An 18751-nucleotide genomic window follows, 5' to 3' on the forward strand; every position below is an offset into this window, starting at 1 on the left:
GCTTCTGCTCACAGCGTTTACCAGTCTGACGGCAAGTTTTGCAGCTCCATTTGGCCAAAGTCTGCCAGATATGGTATCATCGCAGGTAGATATCTCAGATCTTGGTACAGATCTATTTAATTTGGAGGATCTTGGCACATCCGATACATACAACTTCTCCGATTCGAATATGCCGGATATCGACTTGGCATATAATGCGCTTGATAATGTCGAATTCGACCCTTCGGCTGACGAGCCAATCCCGGAGCTCAATATAAAGTTTCCTGTAATCGATCTCGGATATGCTAGACATCGCGCAATTTTGTACAATCGCAAAGGTAAATATTTCAAATTTCAAAATATTCCATATGCAGCTCCGCCAACTGGTGATCGACGATTCCGAAAGCCCTGTGCGCCCTTAAACTCGACTGGAATTAGCACTGGCCAAAAAGGATACATGTGCCATCAATCTGGAAATTTTCAATTTTTTTTGATGAATTACGGGGTCCCAAAGGAATGGCAGAGCGAGGATTGTTTGTTTCTAGATGTCTACGTCCCAGTATCTGTGTTCACGAACTCAACTAAAAAACTCCCAATATTGAACTGGATCCATGGGGGCGGATATCTGTTCGGCTCTAAAGACGTCATTTATAATCCTCATGGGTTGATGATGGTTGCAGAGGGAAATATGATCTACGTCGCACTCAATTACAGGCTCGGCGCGTTTGGTTTTCTCGCGGGCTCAATTATGAAACACGAAGACGTGACAAATCTCGGGCTACATGATCAGCGGTTCGCATTAGAATGGATCCAAAATCATATCGAGAAATTTGGTGGAGACCCGAACCAGGTGACTGTCATGGGTGAGAGCGCAGGCGGATCGTCGATATATCATCATCTCACTTCTCCCGAGAAGCTTTTATTTAAGCGGGCTATTTTACAGTCGACTGCTTTTTACCCAATGTATGACAAGGACGTACAAGATACACAGTTCGCGAATTTAGCAGAGTTATCTGGTTGCAAGAAAGACAGAGGCAGCCAGCTTAAGTGTCTTCGAAGGGTTCCCGAGACTGACATGGCAAAGTATAATCAGCAACTATCGCTCCAAGCACCATTTGGCACTTTTCAGTTCGGTCCTTACGTCGACCGTACGTATGTTCCAAAGCTTCCTCAGTTCCGGCTTGATTCCGGAAAATTCAATGGCGAGGTCGAGATTATGACTGGATTCAATTCGCGCGAGGGAGACATTTTTGCTAATCCAGCAGCAGTGACGCCAGCACAGTTTGAAGCACTATTAAGACAGCACTTCCCGAATGCGACAAAAGAGACGCACGAGCAGGTAAAGGCACTGTATCCACTAAAAATTCCAATTTTTCGGCGGATAAGCTCAATTATTAGCGACTGGATTGTTAATTGCCACTCGCGGTATTTGGATAAGGCATATCCGGGAAGTTATATCTACAAATTTGCTGTTGGGCCTGGAAGTCATTCGATTGATCTAGCGTTTTCTTTCTGGCCTTTTTCAAAAGGTAACCAGAATCCATTCAGAAAGCTGGTGAAATCCCACGAGGAATTTCTATGGATGAATAAGCTCTCTCGATGGTTCCAGGAGTATTTAGTTTCATTTGCAATATATGGGAACCCGAACTATCTCAGCAGCTGTGGCATCGAGTTTCCACGCGCAGATAATGACAAATCCGAGCGTGCAATGTTGATCTTTAAAAGTACAAAAATCGTGCAGGGAACAATGGATAAGAACGGTCCCGAGAAAAATAAGTGCAGGTTTTGGATGGATGGAGAGTGGACTGGAAAAGATAGTCTCGAAATCGAACAAGCAGTCTGAAGTCTGCTGATAAAATAAAACAAATTAATTTTAGGATTTGAATGATTTAATGAAATGAATCGTGGGAGAATTGAATAAGGCAGTTGAAGCGAATATTAATACAAACAAGAACGCATACAAACTAGGAGATCACGAGCAGGCAAAATGACTGCTGCATTACCATGATCCCCAACTCCAAGACTGATGATGACCTTCTCGCTTAGATAGCCCTCATGACGATTTAAATTAGTTTCCCAAGCAATGCTGACCGTATACATAAATTTTCCTTCGACGTCAAATTTCTGCTCCCAGGCATCCTCATCATCGAAGCGAATAAACTTATCACTAATGGCTATAACCTCGAAAGGGTACTTGGTACGCCAGAGAACGAGATAGCGCTTGTACTGCACTTTGTAAGCCATCGTTTCTTTCTTGTGGAGAAAAGCAAGGTAGGCAGTGTTTTCTGGTGTCGGTTGACATTCGCCGTAATTACAGAGGACAATTTTAATTGCATTCGTGGCCTGGTGCCACATTGCATCTTCAGTAATACAAGAATGCTCATTAGGACTCGTGACATTGAAGCTGGAGAGACCGTTACCAATTAAGCGGGATATGTGTCTGTTGTTGAAGCCGATCTCGTACTGGACGTAAGATTCGGAAGTTTCAGAGTCATAAAAGATAATATAGTTTTTTTCGACCGCGCGCCGCTCACGGCGGGTGACTTCGATGACTGTGGGATAATGATTGAGCAGACCACGGTTTACTCTGTAACGCAGAGATGGGTAAACAGACCGCAAATCAATTAGCCAAAGACCAAAGCACCCATAGCGGCTTTGCTGGTTGAAGATCATGAGTGGAGCACCATCGTTAGACCAAAAGACCCGAGGATCATGAAACCCGGGGATCTGCGCCATAAAGTTGTTACTCAGACAATCGCGTGCTGGAGTCGGTGGTAGCACCAACTCTTTGGGGGCTGTCGCACAGCTTATGATCCGAGTCGTGACTGGGAAACCATACGCGTTGTCCTTGGTCTCGTCCATGTATTTACCTTCACATATGACCGAGCGCTGAGTATAACCATCACTATAAATTCGCGAGACAATGAGGAATTGATAATGCGATGAAGATGGCAGAGCGACAATTGTAGGGTTATATGTGATCGAGTTCGCGTCATACTCAACTCGCACTTCCATTATCTGGTACTTTAACGATACAAACGTATCAAAAATTTCTGCATTCGGCGACCCGCGCGTACTGCACGTCATCATGAACTCCACGAACTCCAGATTTGGATCGGCACCTGTCTGTTCAGCTTTCGACCGTGATTTTCCGGTCATACCCAGTCGCGAAAGTCTAGAAGACTTTTTGCCCGTCGTGCTCTCTGCGTTGTCGACCTGGATAAGTCGCTCATTAAATCTCAGCTGTGTCGTCACATTTGGTATGGGAATAGTCTTAGGTGATAGTCGTTTCGGTAGTGATATTTTGTACAATATTAATAGCGATAGAAGAAGGGATAGAAAAAGGATGTAGAATGTGGTTTTCCTGTCTCTTCGCGCCATTATCCTGTGCTGTATCCTGCAGTCAGGTATTATAGTGTCGCTAGCAACAATATGAAACACAATATTATATACAATATAATACAAAGTAATGCAATAATAATTATCAATGAAAGATGGTCACACCAAACTTCTCAAATTATCAACTTCCCCATCTTGTAATTCAGGGAGGTGGGAATGCACGTGCCAAATACAGCCGTTTAAAAGGGCCACAAATACAAGCTAAATTGACAAAAGTCAAAGAAAGCTACAATTAGTATATATTAAATAGTAAACGCTATGCTAGTGGATATTTGCTCGAATCCCCACTTTAATAATGGAGGCTATCAAATGATCAAAGTTTGGAAATTCCAAAATAATAGCTGTTGACTGATGAAATAGACTGAAGGAACGTCGGTTCAACAGGGTTTGGGAGCGCGACAGTTCATGAAATCGAGCTCGTCCTCCTTTTGCTTTCACGAAGTCGCATGCTCTTGTATTGTTTAATCTGGAGATAAAATATGTTTTAACTTTTTTTATTTTAACTTATTTGAATCCATTGCCTGTACTGAATGGATCTATTATGGGAGTAAAGACCTTTTTCGTCAACTTAGATGAGCGGAAACTTCAGATTTAGCATATTTCATTGTAGCCATTGATATTCTCAAACAAGTATGGCATATATTTGGCGCAGCCAGAGATATTGCAAGCGCAAGCCTCCCGATAATTAAGACAAGAGTCAGCTGCATAGCATACAGACAAGAGCTCCATGAGACAAACCAGAATAACCAGCTCGATTTGCAAGTCATGATTTAGGTTTCAGCATCAGTCATGCTATTTGCGAATATATGTATATCTTTGGATTGTATATTACATTTTATCAGTGTTTAAAACCCTGATCCTTGGATTTAAATCCAGCCAGCGATTTTTGAACAAGTGTAGATCCATACGCGACTTGCACCGCAGCATCGACTAATTCGTCGACTCTCTCTACGTTATCAGCCAATCTAATTGTAACTTCATCACGCTGGCCATCCAACGCTCCCGCGTCAACTCTGCTATACTCGAGAATATAACGATCAAGATATCGATATTCTGCGCTCGTACGCTGCTCAATACTGAGAAACATATACGTGACGGGCTTATCCTCGTCCCCCCCACCTAGGTGAATATTTACTTCCCGGTCCACCCATAGACCGTTATTTGAGCCAGCTGGATCGAGTTTCAGATTTTCGACAAATTCCTTGATTCCGGGCTGTTCAACAGAAATCTGCTGCTGCTGTTCGCGAACAAACTGAATGTCTGTCACGGAACTCGGAAGAAGCAAACTCTGTTTCTGAACTTCTGCCGAACGCGCCCGCAGAACGCAGGAGGCGACATCGGCAGTCCAAGACTCGTTGGCGATTACGTCAAGTTCGAGAATTGGAAGTTTGTTGAATGTCTTCGGGTTCAAGCTCGGCGAAGCTATCAATTTCAATCGATATAATCTTTGTGTAGTGACCTGGTCCTTAGACCAGATAATTGACGGTCGGCTTTCGAATGAATGATCTGAATCACTAGAATTTTCAGTTTCGACTTCAAAAGACATTGAATTTGAATCCCTAGGAAATTCCTCTAATGAAATTTTATTGTCTTTGGTTTCGAAACTATTAACTGAATTTGAAATATGGCTATCAGTTTTCGATAGTATAAGTGGATTAGAAATAGAAATCTCACTTTCCAATCTTTGACTAAGACCTAGACCCGTTTCTTCTATGCCAGCACCGTTCAAATTACTAAAACTTGGTTCAGCCGAAGCTGAGGCTGTCGACGTAAAAAAATTCTGAATTAACATTTTTATACCTGGCGCATGTTCGAAAAACATGAACTGACTGGGAATTTCACCAACGTCGGTCTCTTGAGAACTTCTATCATGCAATCCTATCCCGAATCTGGCTTGTTAGATTAATTTATCAAATATATATGCAAAGACGTATAAACATAAATTACCTTGCATAGTAAACAATTCCATTCGAATCATTGTTGACGTGTTGACCGTCAAAAATATTCAAAGATAAATTAGCATTAAGCATATGCTTCTCAATGGTTGATACTGATTGATCAACATTTGCATCCAGAGAAGTCAAATATTGACTATTAGCCTCTTTTACACCACCATCATCATCCGAAGACCTCAGTTCACCCGTTTGAACAGACCCCATGCCCAACAATGTTTTCAGATATCCAACCTGACCAGCGTCAAGAGTCTTCATCTTATTCAAACGCAACTCTGAAACGTAACTATTCACCTGCTCCAAATATCCATCAAACACCATTCGCGGAGACATCAATAATGGCCCGCCTTGGTCAGTATAGGATTTCGACACGGTTTGCCAACGAACCCAGTCAGTCTCTGACTTATACCAAGGCAACGACTCGAGTTGGGCACTCGAGAGAGGTGTAAAATAAGAATCGTTTGTCGGTGTAACTGGATATAGGATCTGTGTAGAGTTTGTGCCGTTGAAATTGGACTTGGACACAGACGTTTTAATAAGAAGACGTATAGTTCTGTCGATATCACTCATTCTGAGGGCAGATATAGTTACTGACTTTGACTTGGTGTCGGGGACTAAATGCGAGGAACAGAGATATCCAATCTGCTTTAATGGCAGCTTATCAAGGTCTGGTCCGAGGTTCAACTCGAGTTTAAGCATTTGCACAGCGCTCAATATATGATTCAGACTCGCGACAGCATATTCAACCACTGTTTTCTCTCCAACAATGCTAATTGATGTTTGTGTCTCCGTATTAACCGAAAAGGAAAGTCCTTTACGTTCCAGTGTACGTAGAATGAGTCCACCTCGAGTCTCTAGCAACGCAAGCTCCGTTGTTCCAAGGGGATATGTAATCTGAAATAGTACTGCTTCATCAACTTTGTTTGACACTTTCAAATTCCACAACGTCTTGAGGGTATATTCGATCAGCTCTGACTTCTTCATAGAACGCAGGCTAGAAGTGGACTTTATGTTCAGAAGCTTGTGTTTACTTTGGCAATAGGAAATAAGCTGGGATTTCAAAACCATTGATGATAGCTTCTTATTGAGCTTAACGTATCGGACTTTCGAAATAAGGTTCCCTTTACTCGGTCGGACAGACTCGATTTGGTCAAAGATTGGAGCTTCCATGCCAAGATCAGCGAGAAGATCAGTGGAAATACTATTTATGTCCAAGCCCGTCGTCTCCGATGAGCTTGATACCAAAGGTTTAATAGAGGAGGAAGAGTGCTGTACAATAGATGATGACACTTCTGCGTCGGTCGGTATCGCATCTGCTTGAGGGGCGTTTCGTCGAGATTCTAGGTCGTCAAGTGCGTTCTGGTCGAGAACGATGATAGGCTGGAACTGTGAAGGCAGAACTTGCGGAATGACATTAAAATCGACCTGTTTCAAAATCGACGGAGTGAAAATCTGGTTGATCATAAGTGGATCGGAAGCATAAATAGTTGGGTCGAAAGTTTGCGGAGAATCTAATAGAGATTGGTCGGCGACCACCGAATCAGAGAAACCCGCTGTGTCAGCAGAATTATCAACTTTGCGTAGAAAAGAAGAAACAATGTTGGCCGTGCCTTGAAAAGGAGCAGCTTCATTGAGTGAAGATTTTGAATTGTCAGGCATGCCGGATTTGTGTTCAACGGAGTGGATGCTCTCCTCTATCGATGCGAAGTACTCGGAAAGTTGTGTCGTTGAGTGAGAGTTATTGTGGTCGAATGGGGATGAGGACACATGCTGAACATCGTCAGTGTCAGTTGATTTTTTGTATTCCTGTAGAATATCGAGCAGTCCTTGTGCGCTGCTTCGTTGTCTCGGATTGTGGTGACTGCTGTCATTGGTCTGACTAGTAGATTCTTTTGTCGACTTTGAGGGCAAGGATGAGGACAGCTGCGTGTGTCCAAACGGCTGCTCAATCGGGAACGGCCACGACGGTCTACCCTTCTGCTCGACTTCGAGAGAGCGATCGTCCAGTCCGGACCCACGTAGAAACGAGGCTAGTCGCAGTTTCGGCGCAGAGGTAGATACCGGAGGACTTTCGACTGGAGTAGTAGTCGAGGTTGCTTGCTCCCCTGATGACGAGTGAAGAGAGCGACCATAGTGAACGAGTTTATAATGTCGGCATGCTGAAAATGAACAGTTATAATTGCAAACTAAGGTTGTTTTGTTGGAATATGCGCGGGCAGACAGCATGTCTAGAACATGAATTGGTTTTGTTCTCAGTATTGATGTTAATGGAATGAGATAATATGATATAATACAAAATAGCCAAATTAGTACGACGCAATACTATATGAATAGTACTTTTGCAACTGCTCTAACATAATAAAAAAATCAAAAATGAGAGTGCAAGGTCTGGAACAACACTATGTTAGAGTTGGGAGCTAGTTGGGACATGAAAATCTTTTCAGACTATCAATTCTTAGCCTACAAAATATTGAAATATGTTTAAGATAACTTTTACAATATAGTATAATATAGTTATCGAACGGTTATATACAATCATAATTTCATTCATGATCAAATACTAAATATGAAGTAAAGCGGATTCAAAGTTTAATAAACTCAGTATGCTTCTTTCGATAAGCAGCACAACTGCGAAGCCATGACCGATATCCATGCAGTGAGGTGATCTTCTCGCCATAATAATCTGGGACTGGATTGCCAAAAGACTGAAAAGAGGGATCAACTCTGTTTCGTTTGATATGCTGTAGAAATAGATCTTCTTTGACTCTGAATAGGCTACGTTTAGACCGGAGAATGAAAAACTGGAAGACAAAGTTTCCAAACAAGGGTCCCAGCAAAGCGCCGACTAGACCACAAATGATCAGGCCTCCAGACAAAACTAGTAAAGGATCAAATCCAAATATCATCTGAGTCGGATCGATTTCGATTGTAGCGAACACACCCCAACCGATAAATATCCCTGCAACAGCGCCAAGGCCCATGGACGATAACTGTATGACACGGCGATACGTGCGGTAAGATAGAAACTCATCCCAAGATAGAGTAGCTTGGCCCTGTGATGCTGGCGCAGAATTAGGAATTGATTCTTGAAAAACAATGGACCGCGTAGAAAATCGTCGCGTCGAACTATTCTTGATTGCGAACCCGGATCGGGCAGGACTGGCGGCATTATATGAAACTTCAGAACTAGTGCTGCACTTCATTGGGCCCGCTAAGCATCCTAAAATAGACTTCGCGATAACCGATGAAGTTGCAGACGGACCGACTGCTAGACAAGATCTGAATCGAACCGATGTCGAAGGTAGAGCCGGACCAAGTGAAGCGCTATTCAATCGAACTAGGGCATTGTTCGATCCAATCCGACTGATTTTGGCAAACTTGCTCAAAGATGAGACCAGTAATGACGGCTTAAAGAAATTCATCGACCGACTGATTATTCCACGGATTTGGATAAATTGGATCAGGTTATATGCAATTCTTTTTGGCAGAGTATGGGTATTATTGTATACAAATTCTGTATGCATGACAAGACAAACCATGTGACCAGGGGGTTATTACTAGATATTCCATATGCAATTTACTACCATGGATGAGATAACTTCGAACTGAGACATGAATACGAATTTGAATTCCTTAAATAACAGTTCTATATAATTACTTGATATACTGTGATATTAAGAATTATCAAAGAAATGATGCTGCAGACAGGATTATGCAACTGACCTTCTAATATCGTAGAGCACAGTCAGTGTAATTGGCATATCACAGGTCTGCAGAAATGTGTGTAAAGCCAGGACAGTCAAACAATTAACAGAGACAAAGGAGAGAACAAAATCAATCCATATGATAGTTATCAATCTTCACTACTCTGATCAAGTGAAATCTTGTCTGGTACTAATTGGTGCTACTTATATATCCAGAACATATCTACAAGCTGACCATAAAACTCAACGAACCGCTATTCATATTTCACGTTCAGACCTACTTATAATGAATTGCCAATTCTCAGGGAATACGTTGCTGTCAGTTCCATGCTCTTCTCAGAATATTTAAATTTCAGCTAGTAACTAGAAAGAAGCTTTGAACGTCTTCGTTAAGACTGCCACGATTTCAATGGGGTTGGTATCCAGCCGTTCAGCGTCCAGAGTAGAGAGTGATTGGAGAACATTTTTGCTAGCGGTTTGAAAAGTTTCTATTGCAACTTCAACGAAGTACCAGATCAGATGCCCGATCTTCGTTGGAGCTTGTGGTTCACAGGAGAACCAGGCGATCCAATTGCCTGTCTGCATCTCTCTTCAATGCCAGGTCGGTAAGCTTTTCGGCCGGTCAGGTTCTAGTGCCGGGTAAAGTGCTGCCGGTACTGTAAAATCCGGTTGAATATCTCGAAGCACAGCGTACTTGACGGCAGAAACCCACTGATCTATCATAAATAATGCGGAGACAGATATCTGGATGCAAGGAAATACGTGCTTTGCCGACTGGATAGACCCTAGCTCCGCTATTAGGCTGAGTATTCTGTCGGATAGATATTTAGGACACTTTATTTTGGAGATATGCGGGATTCTCAATACCAGATATTCAACGACTTACAAGCCTCCGAGATGGAGATTTGGAATATTTTTGCAGACTTTAGAATATGGCCATACACATCGCCTAATATTGATTCTAATAACATTATAGCAGATGATATTGCGCAGATGATCAACCACCTGTTCTGGCAGCCAACAATACCGTTATGTTCAAGCAGTCCGTCTTTGAGCAAGAGATTGTCAATGCTTCATAAGCATAGATTCAACATAAACACGCATTAAAGTCCTGTACATCCTTACATCAGCACGAACCAGAAAAAGTCCCCAAAAATTCAAATAGAACCTTTACATAATATGCATTACCTAACCAGCATGACATAATTACATAATTGACCGATCAAGATCTAGACCGCAAGAAATGACCTGTTCATAGCTCCTGACTTAGTAATGCCCTAACCCGATAGATCCCCGCAATGGTAGCGATTTTGTCCAATCAGCGTGCGCCGATTACCGGTTACAGCCACGTGATTGAATATCATGTGACGGGATTGATCTTCGAACGAGGTGTCGTGGTGTGGTTGATCAGATTGAGGATATAAAGCTGAGGGGATCCTAAGGTTCAGGTTAGAGAGCGGTAGATAATCTTATATATATTCTGTTGGTTCTGTTATAAGATCGGTATACACAGATTTTTCTTGCTGTATATTTATATCCATACATAATCATTTGAACTACATCCAAATCAATGGCTTCTCTGTTTGCTCGTCAATCTGTCCGCTCTGCTCTTCGAGCAGGTTCCGCAGGCGCTGCTGTCGTCGGCCGAAGAGCATCGCCGATGAAGCTCGCGGCAAAGCGATCGTATGCAACTGGACCCGAGGAAAAGTCGTCAAATAGCACGCTCATTGCACTTTTGGTTGCAGCTGGACTTGGAGGCGGTGCCTACTATTACTATACTAGCTCTGGTTCTGCTGCAACTGTCGCGAAACCTTTTGTGCCTACATATGAAGACTACAAGAAGGTGTACAATGACATCGCTGAGTGCCTTGAGGGCGATGACTATGATGATGGCTCGTATGGACCTGTTCTGTTGCGTCTTGCCTGGCATGCATCGGGTACCTATGATGCTGCTTCTAAAACCGGCGGTTCCAATGGCGCCACTATGCGATTCAATCCCGAAGCTTCCCACGGTGCTAATGCTGGTCTCGTTAAGGCGCGCGACCGTCTCGAGCCCATCCACGCGAAGTATCCTTGGATCTCGTATGGTGATCTGTGGACTCTAGGCGGTGTAGCTGCCGTCCAAGAGCTCGGTGGTCCCACTATCCCCTGGCGTCCTGGTCGCACTGATGCAGATGCATGTAAGTTTTTCCGTTTACTGTTTATTCATTGTTTTCCTGTTGTATATGTGATTCATACCCTTGATGATGATGATGATGCTCTTGTTTGAAATAATGTTCGAGCGGTCATGTCATCTATTGTGACACATGCTATTGTCATCCATCGCCGCAGCCTAAAGTGCGGCGATAATAAACATGTCATGGAATAGCAAACTAACAACATAGCTGCTTGCACTCCGGACGGGCGTCTCCCAGACGCTTCCAAAGGCGCTGACCATATCCGTGCCATTTTCGGTCGCATGGGATTTAATGACCAAGAAATGGTCGCCCTTATTGGCGCACATGCTCTCGGCCGCTGCCACACTGACAGATCGGGCTTTGAAGGACCTTGGACTTTTGCTCCGACATACATGACAAACGACTTTTACAAGCTTCTCATCGACGAGAGTTGGTCATGGCGCAAGTGGAAGGGTCCCGCTCAGTACGAGGACAAAACTACTCATTCGCTCATGATGCTTCCGACTGATATGGCCCTCGTCAAGGACAAGAAATTTAAGCCGTTTGTGGAAAAGTACGCAAAATCCAACGAAGTTTTTTTTGAGGACTTTTCAAAGGCTTATGCTGCACTTCTTGAGCTCGGAGTGCCGTTCAAGGATGGAACAGAGAAATTCGAGTTCCCTGCCACCATTGCTTAGATTGGCCCAAAATTGATCTCTAGGCCTGCAATGTATTATTCAGTAATGCTGCTCTTCATACATTCAAATGAATATAATTGTAACAGTATATTGTCGTATTATTTTGTAGCCATTGTTGTTTTGATGTGTTTTATTTTCAGTGTTTGATATTTTGGCTGCGCCCTTCCCCAGGTCGGCTTGACAGGCTCGATTCTTTCCAACGCGCTTTTCATTAGTTCGCTCGTAGCCGACTTATATCCTTCTCTGATTCCAATGACATCCAGCCGAGCAATACCGGAAGCTTCTTCTAATCGCTGCATGGCGCCTTTTGGGAGTTGAACCAATTTGACCGCGGGACCTCGACCCGACGCAGAGACAGTCAACATAGGAAGATGCGCGAACAAAATAGCTGGAAGAATGTCTGCACGCGCAACAAATACGGCGATAATTTTGGACTTCAGCCGCTGAGTTTGATGCTTATTTGGATTATCAGCTGTGTAAATCAATGGAACTTGTAATTCCAGCTCTTTGGTCGTGTTGTTTAGTCCAAGGGTTAAATATGACAATATGTCCGGTTTAGAACTCTCGCTGGTTGTGTATGATCTAACATCTCCAAGCATCCTGGTATTGTCGGTTATTCATCCTATATAATAGCATTTATCTTACTTGATCAGTAAATCCACAAACAATTCGCGCTCTTCTTCTCCGACAGTAGGCCTATTTTTGATGAGTTACTAAACAGATCCATACATCCTAGTCGTATCATTTACGTATATATACATAAATACATACCACTGCAATCGAACAGCCGGATTATCCAAAACTGGTCGATATACTGCCTTCTTCTTTTTTTCGAATTCAAATTCAATTCCTCTTTTTTTGCTCATTTTGGTTCATTTCTATAATGATAAAACTGGTTAAGCAGCGAGTTAGAATTATTATTGGGACAATAATTATAGTGTAGAATTACTGAAACAATACGAGCGTGGAGATAAGTTGTAACAAGTTGTGATATATGACAATCAAATAAGTTATATATTATATAGAAGCATATAATGCTATTCAAATGATCAAACTAGATCCCATCAACACTGATTTCGATCGCACCGCAACTGACTCGGAAGATGACGGTACGTTCTGATCCGATAGCTGTGTTCACAAAGCAGCTGATAATTGTCAATCTAGAATCAAATAGTCCAAGCAGTCCGACATGGGCGCTTGGAGATCTTCTCCAGTCGCTTGAAGAGCCGGATCGTTCTGCTATGTTTCTTGTCTCGAAAACTAACGAGCTTGTTCAATTACTCCAGCGGCATCCCGAGTTGAAGCGGGAGCTAGCACTACCAGTTTTCGGTCGTCGGTATGGATAAAGTCTTTTTGTATTGATTTAAGCTTATATTTTTGCTTATATGTTCGCTGAATGGTGACACTGATTTCGTATAGGGTACAAAAACTATTATCTCATCCAGCGAAAGAAGTTGTGGCGACGGGATATCGAACGGCACGGTATGCCATCTCGGATCTCGATTCACTGAAAACCATCATTGGCCTACGAACAGACGCCTTTGTCATTAGGTGAGTTTACAATTTTTAGGTTCCTAGTATTTGTGACTAAAGATCAAGATCGCTGGCAAAAGATGTCCGGTTCAATGTGGAACGAGAACAGGCCATAAAATTCATTAGAGGCTATTTTGACATTACTAATGGGGTCGACGAAATGTCGCTAGGGGTCGTATGCGCCCTTGTTGCTGTCGCGGAAGACACGGCTGATAAACTAAGCACAACTGCGATCGAGACACTTGCGGAGCTTCTCCTCTTCGACCCGTTCAAGGTGTCTGCGGCAGGAGGAATCAAAGTCCTTGCGTCCACTCTGGCCGCTGGTCCGTACGAACTGGCTGAAAGTATCACTTTATCATTCATGTATCTACTTGATAAACCCGATACTCGGGTCGTTCTTTGGGCAGCCCATGATCTGGACATTGTTCTGAGTCCTTTTACGGAGCTTCAAGAACAAGATCATATTGACGAAGCCAAAATCCGCAACAGCGCTCGAGTGCTATCGCTCATGTTAAAAAATTGGTCAGGTCTTTTTTACCTATCTATGTTTGGTTTCCGCCAGATTAAAGCGTTTGTACAGACTCTGCAGTTACCCTTGTCTGGGCTTCGAGATATCATGCTGGACATACTTTTCGATATCTTCAACATTCAGATCCCTTTTTGGGCTACGCCCTTTTTAGCTGGTCGTCGGGTTACGGCCGCAGCAATTATGACATCTGATGGCCACCAGCGTAAAGACATGCAGAAACATTCATTATCAGATAAATACGCTTCCCTTCTACTTGCTGTCTTCATAGATTCAGATTTATTAGCGCAACTTCTTCGCATTATCGAACAAGATCTAGACTCAGCAATATCCCGCAAGGCGACATTGCTTATGGGCGAAATAATCAGCAGATCTGCGAGACTTCTTCCGCCATGTTATGCGCAGAAAACGCAGATCCTTGGATCTTTGTTCAACTCTGCCACACGTTTTGGTACCCTCGACCGGTTTCCGGCCTCTTCTGCAATATTCGAAATTGATCGCATATTTAAAAATATCCATGAAACCTCACATTCGGGGTTTTCGTCGCTTAAAGTACAAAAAGTGTACTCTTTCAATTCTGGATCTACGGGCGGTACAAATGGGGCAAATACTTCTTCCTCTGCTAATCCCGAACTGAGAGACAAGGACAAAGCCCGTTCGGAACTGAAAAAAATGAAACTCGGACTTCATTTGGACGATACGCATTTCCGGAACTTACTGCTCGATACAAATGTACTGAGCACAAAGAAGTTTACAAAATGGAATTGGGAAATGCTAATTGAGTTAATGCAAGGGCCTCTGATGAATCCGAAGCGACTTGACGAGGCTATTCGAGCGACTAAGTTCATCAAACGACTCATGTCTTTCTATCGGCCATTTAAGTATCGATTTTCAGAAATCCCAAGGAACTCAGCTAATCAGAAATACGTTCGGGCGGGCGCCGTACTGATCAAGACCTTACTTGCGAACGCAGAAGGAGTAAAGTATTTGACCGAAAACAAGCTGTTACGGCAGATTGCGGAGTGTCTGGCCCAGTTGGACCCGATGAGTGGAATAACATCTGCAGAACCGTTGTTTTCCAAACACCGTCTACAAACTACGCTCAGTTATGGATATTTTACAATTCTAGGCACGTTAAGCTCAGATTTGAATGGTGTGGCCATGATAGAACGCTGGCGAATGTTTAATATGTTTTATCATCTAACCGAGCTCCCGAGAATCGACTTGATCACGATTTTACTGTCGTCGTTAGATTATCATATTGAAGGACATCCACGAATCTTGATCGAGAAGGTTTTGACTACGGGCGAAAAAGATGTCCGTCTGTTTGCTACCTCTCATGTCGCGACGCTGGTTGATTTTGAAGATCAAGGTATTCATGACTGGGCGGTTTCGTTATTGGTCCAGCAATTATACGACTGTGATCCAGATGTTTGTGACCTTGCTGTAAAGTGTTTATGTGAAGCGTGTACTGACAGCCGAACGTTGGATCATGTTGTCCATTGTTTGCCGGACATTGAATATTTGACTGATGCCATTTATCCTTTGCTCCTGCGATTTCTATCTGCTCCAAACGGACTCAAGTATTTACATGGACTGAACTATATTGAACCCCAAATCGAAGAGTGGTTTACACGAGGGAATGAGGAATATGTCTTTGTTGTGGAGCGTCAGCTAGCACAGTCAATGTTTGCAGACCCAAGGAAATCTAAGTCGAAGACTGTGGCGACACCAACGACGGTTGCAGCAGCGGCAGCAGCAGCAATTGCAATGTCGGGCGTTGCAATCGAGAATGACATGGTTGGCACGAATGCGTACTTGCCGCCGCATTTTTACAGGGAACTGGTCCGAACTACGGATGGTTGCAAACTATTGTCGCAGAAGAATCATATGAAGACATTTTGTCAGTACATACAATCTTACGGTGACCCTTCAACTCAGCACGCGCTACTTGACAGTGATGGTCTGACTAAGCTAAAGGCATGCTTATGGGCAGTTGGAAATATTGGCTCAATGGAGCTTGGAGTCCCGTTTCTGGAGGACACAGAGATTGTCGCGACGATTGCGACGCTTGCCGCGACGAGTGAGATCTGGAGTATACGAGGGTGAGTTTTGGGGTTTAGATTGCATGTTGTTAATATGCTGAAAGAGTGCAAAGGCAACTCGCTAACTGGGTTTATAGAACTGCATTTTTTGTGCTCGGGCTGATTGCTTCGACGAAATCAGGCATGGAGATGGTTGTCGAACAAGGCTGGCATGGTCCTGAGTCGGTTATTGGCCAACCACTTGGATATTGCATACCGAAAGGTCTCGATCAGTTTTTATCAGTAAGTTTAGTATAAAGTGTTTTAGAACTGAATTTCAATGTTAATTATAACTAGATTAAACCATGGGAGTCAGCAGCCCTTTTGAGGCCATCACGACGTGGAGTATATTTGGCTGATCCGATGGAGAAGGTATTAAAGCAGATTATCATTTCGCAAGCTGTTAAGACAGAGAAGTAGAGGGCAGCTTTGATGATTTTGTAACAGTTGTGCAAATAGTTTGTCACAAATACTTTCAATTCTTCGGCTACATCCAGATGACTCATAAGCATTCAATCCGTCTAACATTCAATATGACCTAGTATTGCTGATTTATTTGTTCCATTAACTTCAGTTCGACAATCATTCAGCATCACGGAATTATTTTACACTGCATCCGCATTTGCTGGACTGCAGCAACAATACCTGGTCTCTACTGCAACGCAAGATTCTAACTATGTTTCTCGCAGTCAAAACAATCGCAGTTGATTCTTTTTCTCGTCTATTCATCATGCCTGCTTCCAGCCTTGATTTTGAATCATGTCCCTATGGATCGAAATTTTTGCAAATGAGAGAGCAGGCATTTATGAATATTATGTCCACTATTTGAACTGTTATTGGCGAGGTCTGCGAGAGGCATTCCCCGTTGGCCCCCCGGCCATTTGAGCATGTATTTTTTTATTACCGCTATAGTTATTATTATTATTTACAAAAGACTTAGTAGTAGTAGTAAAAGAAGTAATAGAGATATATTATAGGCAAGGAAAGAAAAGAAAGGTGTCCTGCATCGCTATATATATATTCAGGAGGCGGTATCCCAAGTGGAATGAAACTCAAAACACAAATGGAATAAATAAATACGGACATTGACGCTCATATTCCTTCCAATCATCACCATATTTGACTTTACATCGTTGAATATCTCTGAACGCGCGATGAGAAAGCACACAGAAGAAAAATGCAGGATAAAAATATGGTAGCGGCGAACTAAAGCCAGTCATCAGTGACCATGATAAGCTCTGGAAGAAATCAGCCGTATAGTGAATTTTGCGACCGTACTTGTACCAGCCGGAAGTAAGCAGAGTTCCTCCATTCTTACACTTGATGTAAGTTGGGTTACGGATAGTTTGCCAGGGCAGCTGCGGGAAAGACTTGCGTAGAAGTAAGGTACCATACATCTCATGTCTAAACCTATTCTTCTGCGAATTTGCCGTGTCAAAAATATAGTAAGCAGTCAGCAGCATTGCATAGATGGCTATGTTGTAGTACACAGACCAGTGGTACTCCGAGGGCGCATGGTTTGCGAGGAAAAGCGTGCAGTGGCAGTATGTAAATGGCACACCAGCTATATTCCAAAACAACAACATAAAGCCAAACTTCTCATAAAACATGTCCCAAGTTGTAATAATCAGTTCCTCACCTTTGCAGCACGCGTTCACGTACAAATAATGCGCGAGAATAACGAAATAGGCCTGCGCAGAAACATAACCGTACGTCTCGTACTGCCGGACCGCATTCGACACTGAAATAAAGAACAAAATAAACCAGGGCAACCGCACCTCGAAAAACATTTTTAAATCCAAAATTCCAATGCGCGGGTTCAGCACAGCGCCCATGAACACATCGTAAATAAAGACGCCCGACATACGATACTGGTTGCCCGTCGCAATAGCCCAAAAATAGAGCAAAAACGGCAAAACAAGTCCGGAAATAATACACACAGACATGATGTTTCCAAACCGTTCGATCACTGTGGTGATTGGGAAAAGACCACTGAGATGTAGCACAACAGCAACGATAATCGTCGTGTAGAAGGCGTACACTGCGTTGCAGTAGTAAGGTAGTCGCTTACCGTTCAACGAAGGTAGTGGCAAACCCTGCGTACTGATGCCAGGTAAAGTTACGTACAAAATAGCTTCAAACACAAGAAATGTCCACACGGTGAGCCAGGCTTTCAAGTCCGGGAAGGCGTCCGCGACAACATGCCCGTACAAACGCAGCACAAACTCCTTCAAAGTCTCGTCTTTTCCTGGACCTGTCAATTGACCATCGTAGAACGTTGCACAGATCCACAGGTAGTACATCAACAACGGGAATCCTATCATCATCGCAGAGACTCCGATAGGCCCCCCAAAATCGAACTCCACATGCGAAAGCTCCGCTGCCTTCGATGACACTTCCGACGCTATTGTGGCCGCGTCTTTCTTTTCCATTTCTTCACCATTTCCCATCACATTTGCATTTCCATTCTCTGTCGCTGTTGTTGTCTTGCCGGCGCGTCGACGTGGTGTTGCAGGAATCTCGGACATCTCGGCGGTATTAACTCCTCCTGAACGTGTTGTTACCATTCTCTAGGACACGTTTTCGCAGCCTGACGAGTTCGCCCGACTATTTATAATTTTTTTTATAAGAGGCTAATAGTTGTGAGCGACCAGAGTTATGAGTTAAAATATCTAAATGGCAACACGAAACCTTCTCAACAAATTAACGCTAGTCAGACT

General features: G+C 43.2%; 8 protein-coding genes across 8 annotated transcripts; 3 read left to right on the forward strand and 5 right to left on the reverse strand.

Moving 5' to 3' along the window:
• Positions 1-169: 169 nt before the first annotated feature.
• V1516DRAFT_621316 (Alpha/Beta hydrolase protein) lies at positions 170-1822 on the forward strand (the record flags this gene model as incomplete). Its single annotated transcript, XM_066919520.1, has 1 exon — positions 170-1822. The coding sequence occupies one exon, from the start codon at positions 170-172 to the stop codon at positions 1820-1822; it is 1653 nt and encodes a 550-aa protein (XP_066779186.1).
• Positions 1683-3754, reverse strand: V1516DRAFT_671590 (uncharacterized protein). The gene has a single exon (XM_066921590.1). The coding sequence runs from the start codon at positions 3358-3360 to the stop codon at positions 1918-1920; it is 1443 nt and encodes a 480-aa protein (XP_066779187.1). The 5' UTR covers positions 3361-3754; the 3' UTR covers positions 1683-1917.
• Positions 3755-3788: 34 nt separating this feature from the next.
• On the reverse strand, positions 3789-7734 carry V1516DRAFT_210419 (mitochondrial inner-membrane-bound regulator-domain-containing protein). Its single transcript, XM_066918737.1, has 2 exons — positions 5326-7734; positions 3789-5267 (listed from the first exon to the last, which is right to left on the reverse strand). The coding sequence occupies exons 1-2, from the start codon at positions 7554-7556 to the stop codon at positions 4217-4219; spliced, it is 3282 nt and encodes a 1093-aa protein (XP_066779188.1). The 5' UTR covers positions 7557-7734; the 3' UTR covers positions 3789-4216.
• V1516DRAFT_671593 (mitochondrial import protein Pam17-domain-containing protein) lies at positions 7668-8798 on the reverse strand. The gene has a single exon (XM_066921591.1). The coding sequence runs from the start codon at positions 8750-8752 to the stop codon at positions 7913-7915; it is 840 nt and encodes a 279-aa protein (XP_066779189.1). The 5' UTR covers positions 8753-8798; the 3' UTR covers positions 7668-7912.
• Positions 8799-10457: 1659 nt separating this feature from the next.
• On the forward strand, positions 10458-12044 carry V1516DRAFT_671597 (heme peroxidase). Its single transcript, XM_066921592.1, has 2 exons — positions 10458-11214; positions 11419-12044. Exons 1-2 carry the CDS (start codon positions 10605-10607, stop codon positions 11886-11888), a joined length of 1080 nt encoding a protein of 359 aa, XP_066779190.1. The 5' UTR covers positions 10458-10604; the 3' UTR covers positions 11889-12044.
• On the reverse strand, positions 11828-12926 carry V1516DRAFT_671600 (uncharacterized protein). The gene is made up of 3 exons (XM_066921593.1): positions 12660-12926; positions 12534-12584; positions 11828-12488 (listed from the first exon to the last, which is right to left on the reverse strand). Exons 1-3 carry the CDS (start codon positions 12752-12754, stop codon positions 11987-11989), a joined length of 648 nt encoding a protein of 215 aa, XP_066779191.1. The 5' UTR covers positions 12755-12926; the 3' UTR covers positions 11828-11986.
• V1516DRAFT_210821 (Rapamycin-insensitive companion of mTOR, N-term-domain-containing protein) lies at positions 12711-16767 on the forward strand. The gene is made up of 6 exons (XM_066918741.1): positions 12711-12997; positions 13053-13224; positions 13308-13439; positions 13488-16052; positions 16130-16274; positions 16329-16767. Exons 1-6 carry the CDS (start codon positions 12934-12936, stop codon positions 16449-16451), a joined length of 3201 nt encoding a protein of 1066 aa, XP_066779192.1. The 5' UTR covers positions 12711-12933; the 3' UTR covers positions 16452-16767.
• A 155-nt stretch (positions 16768-16922) lies between these two features.
• Positions 16923-18746, reverse strand: V1516DRAFT_671606 (ergosterol biosynthesis ERG4/ERG24). The gene has a single exon (XM_066921594.1). It carries the CDS (start codon positions 18596-18598, stop codon positions 17084-17086), a length of 1515 nt encoding a protein of 504 aa, XP_066779193.1. The 5' UTR covers positions 18599-18746; the 3' UTR covers positions 16923-17083.
• Between the last annotated feature and the right edge of the window lie 5 nt (positions 18747-18751).

Source organism: Lipomyces oligophaga (genome assembly GCF_038497815.1).
Source record: "Lipomyces oligophaga strain CBS 7107 unplaced genomic scaffold V1516scaffold_2, whole genome shotgun sequence".
Lineage (NCBI taxonomy): Eukaryota > Fungi > Ascomycota > Lipomycetes > Lipomycetales > Lipomycetaceae > Lipomyces > [Lipomyces] oligophaga.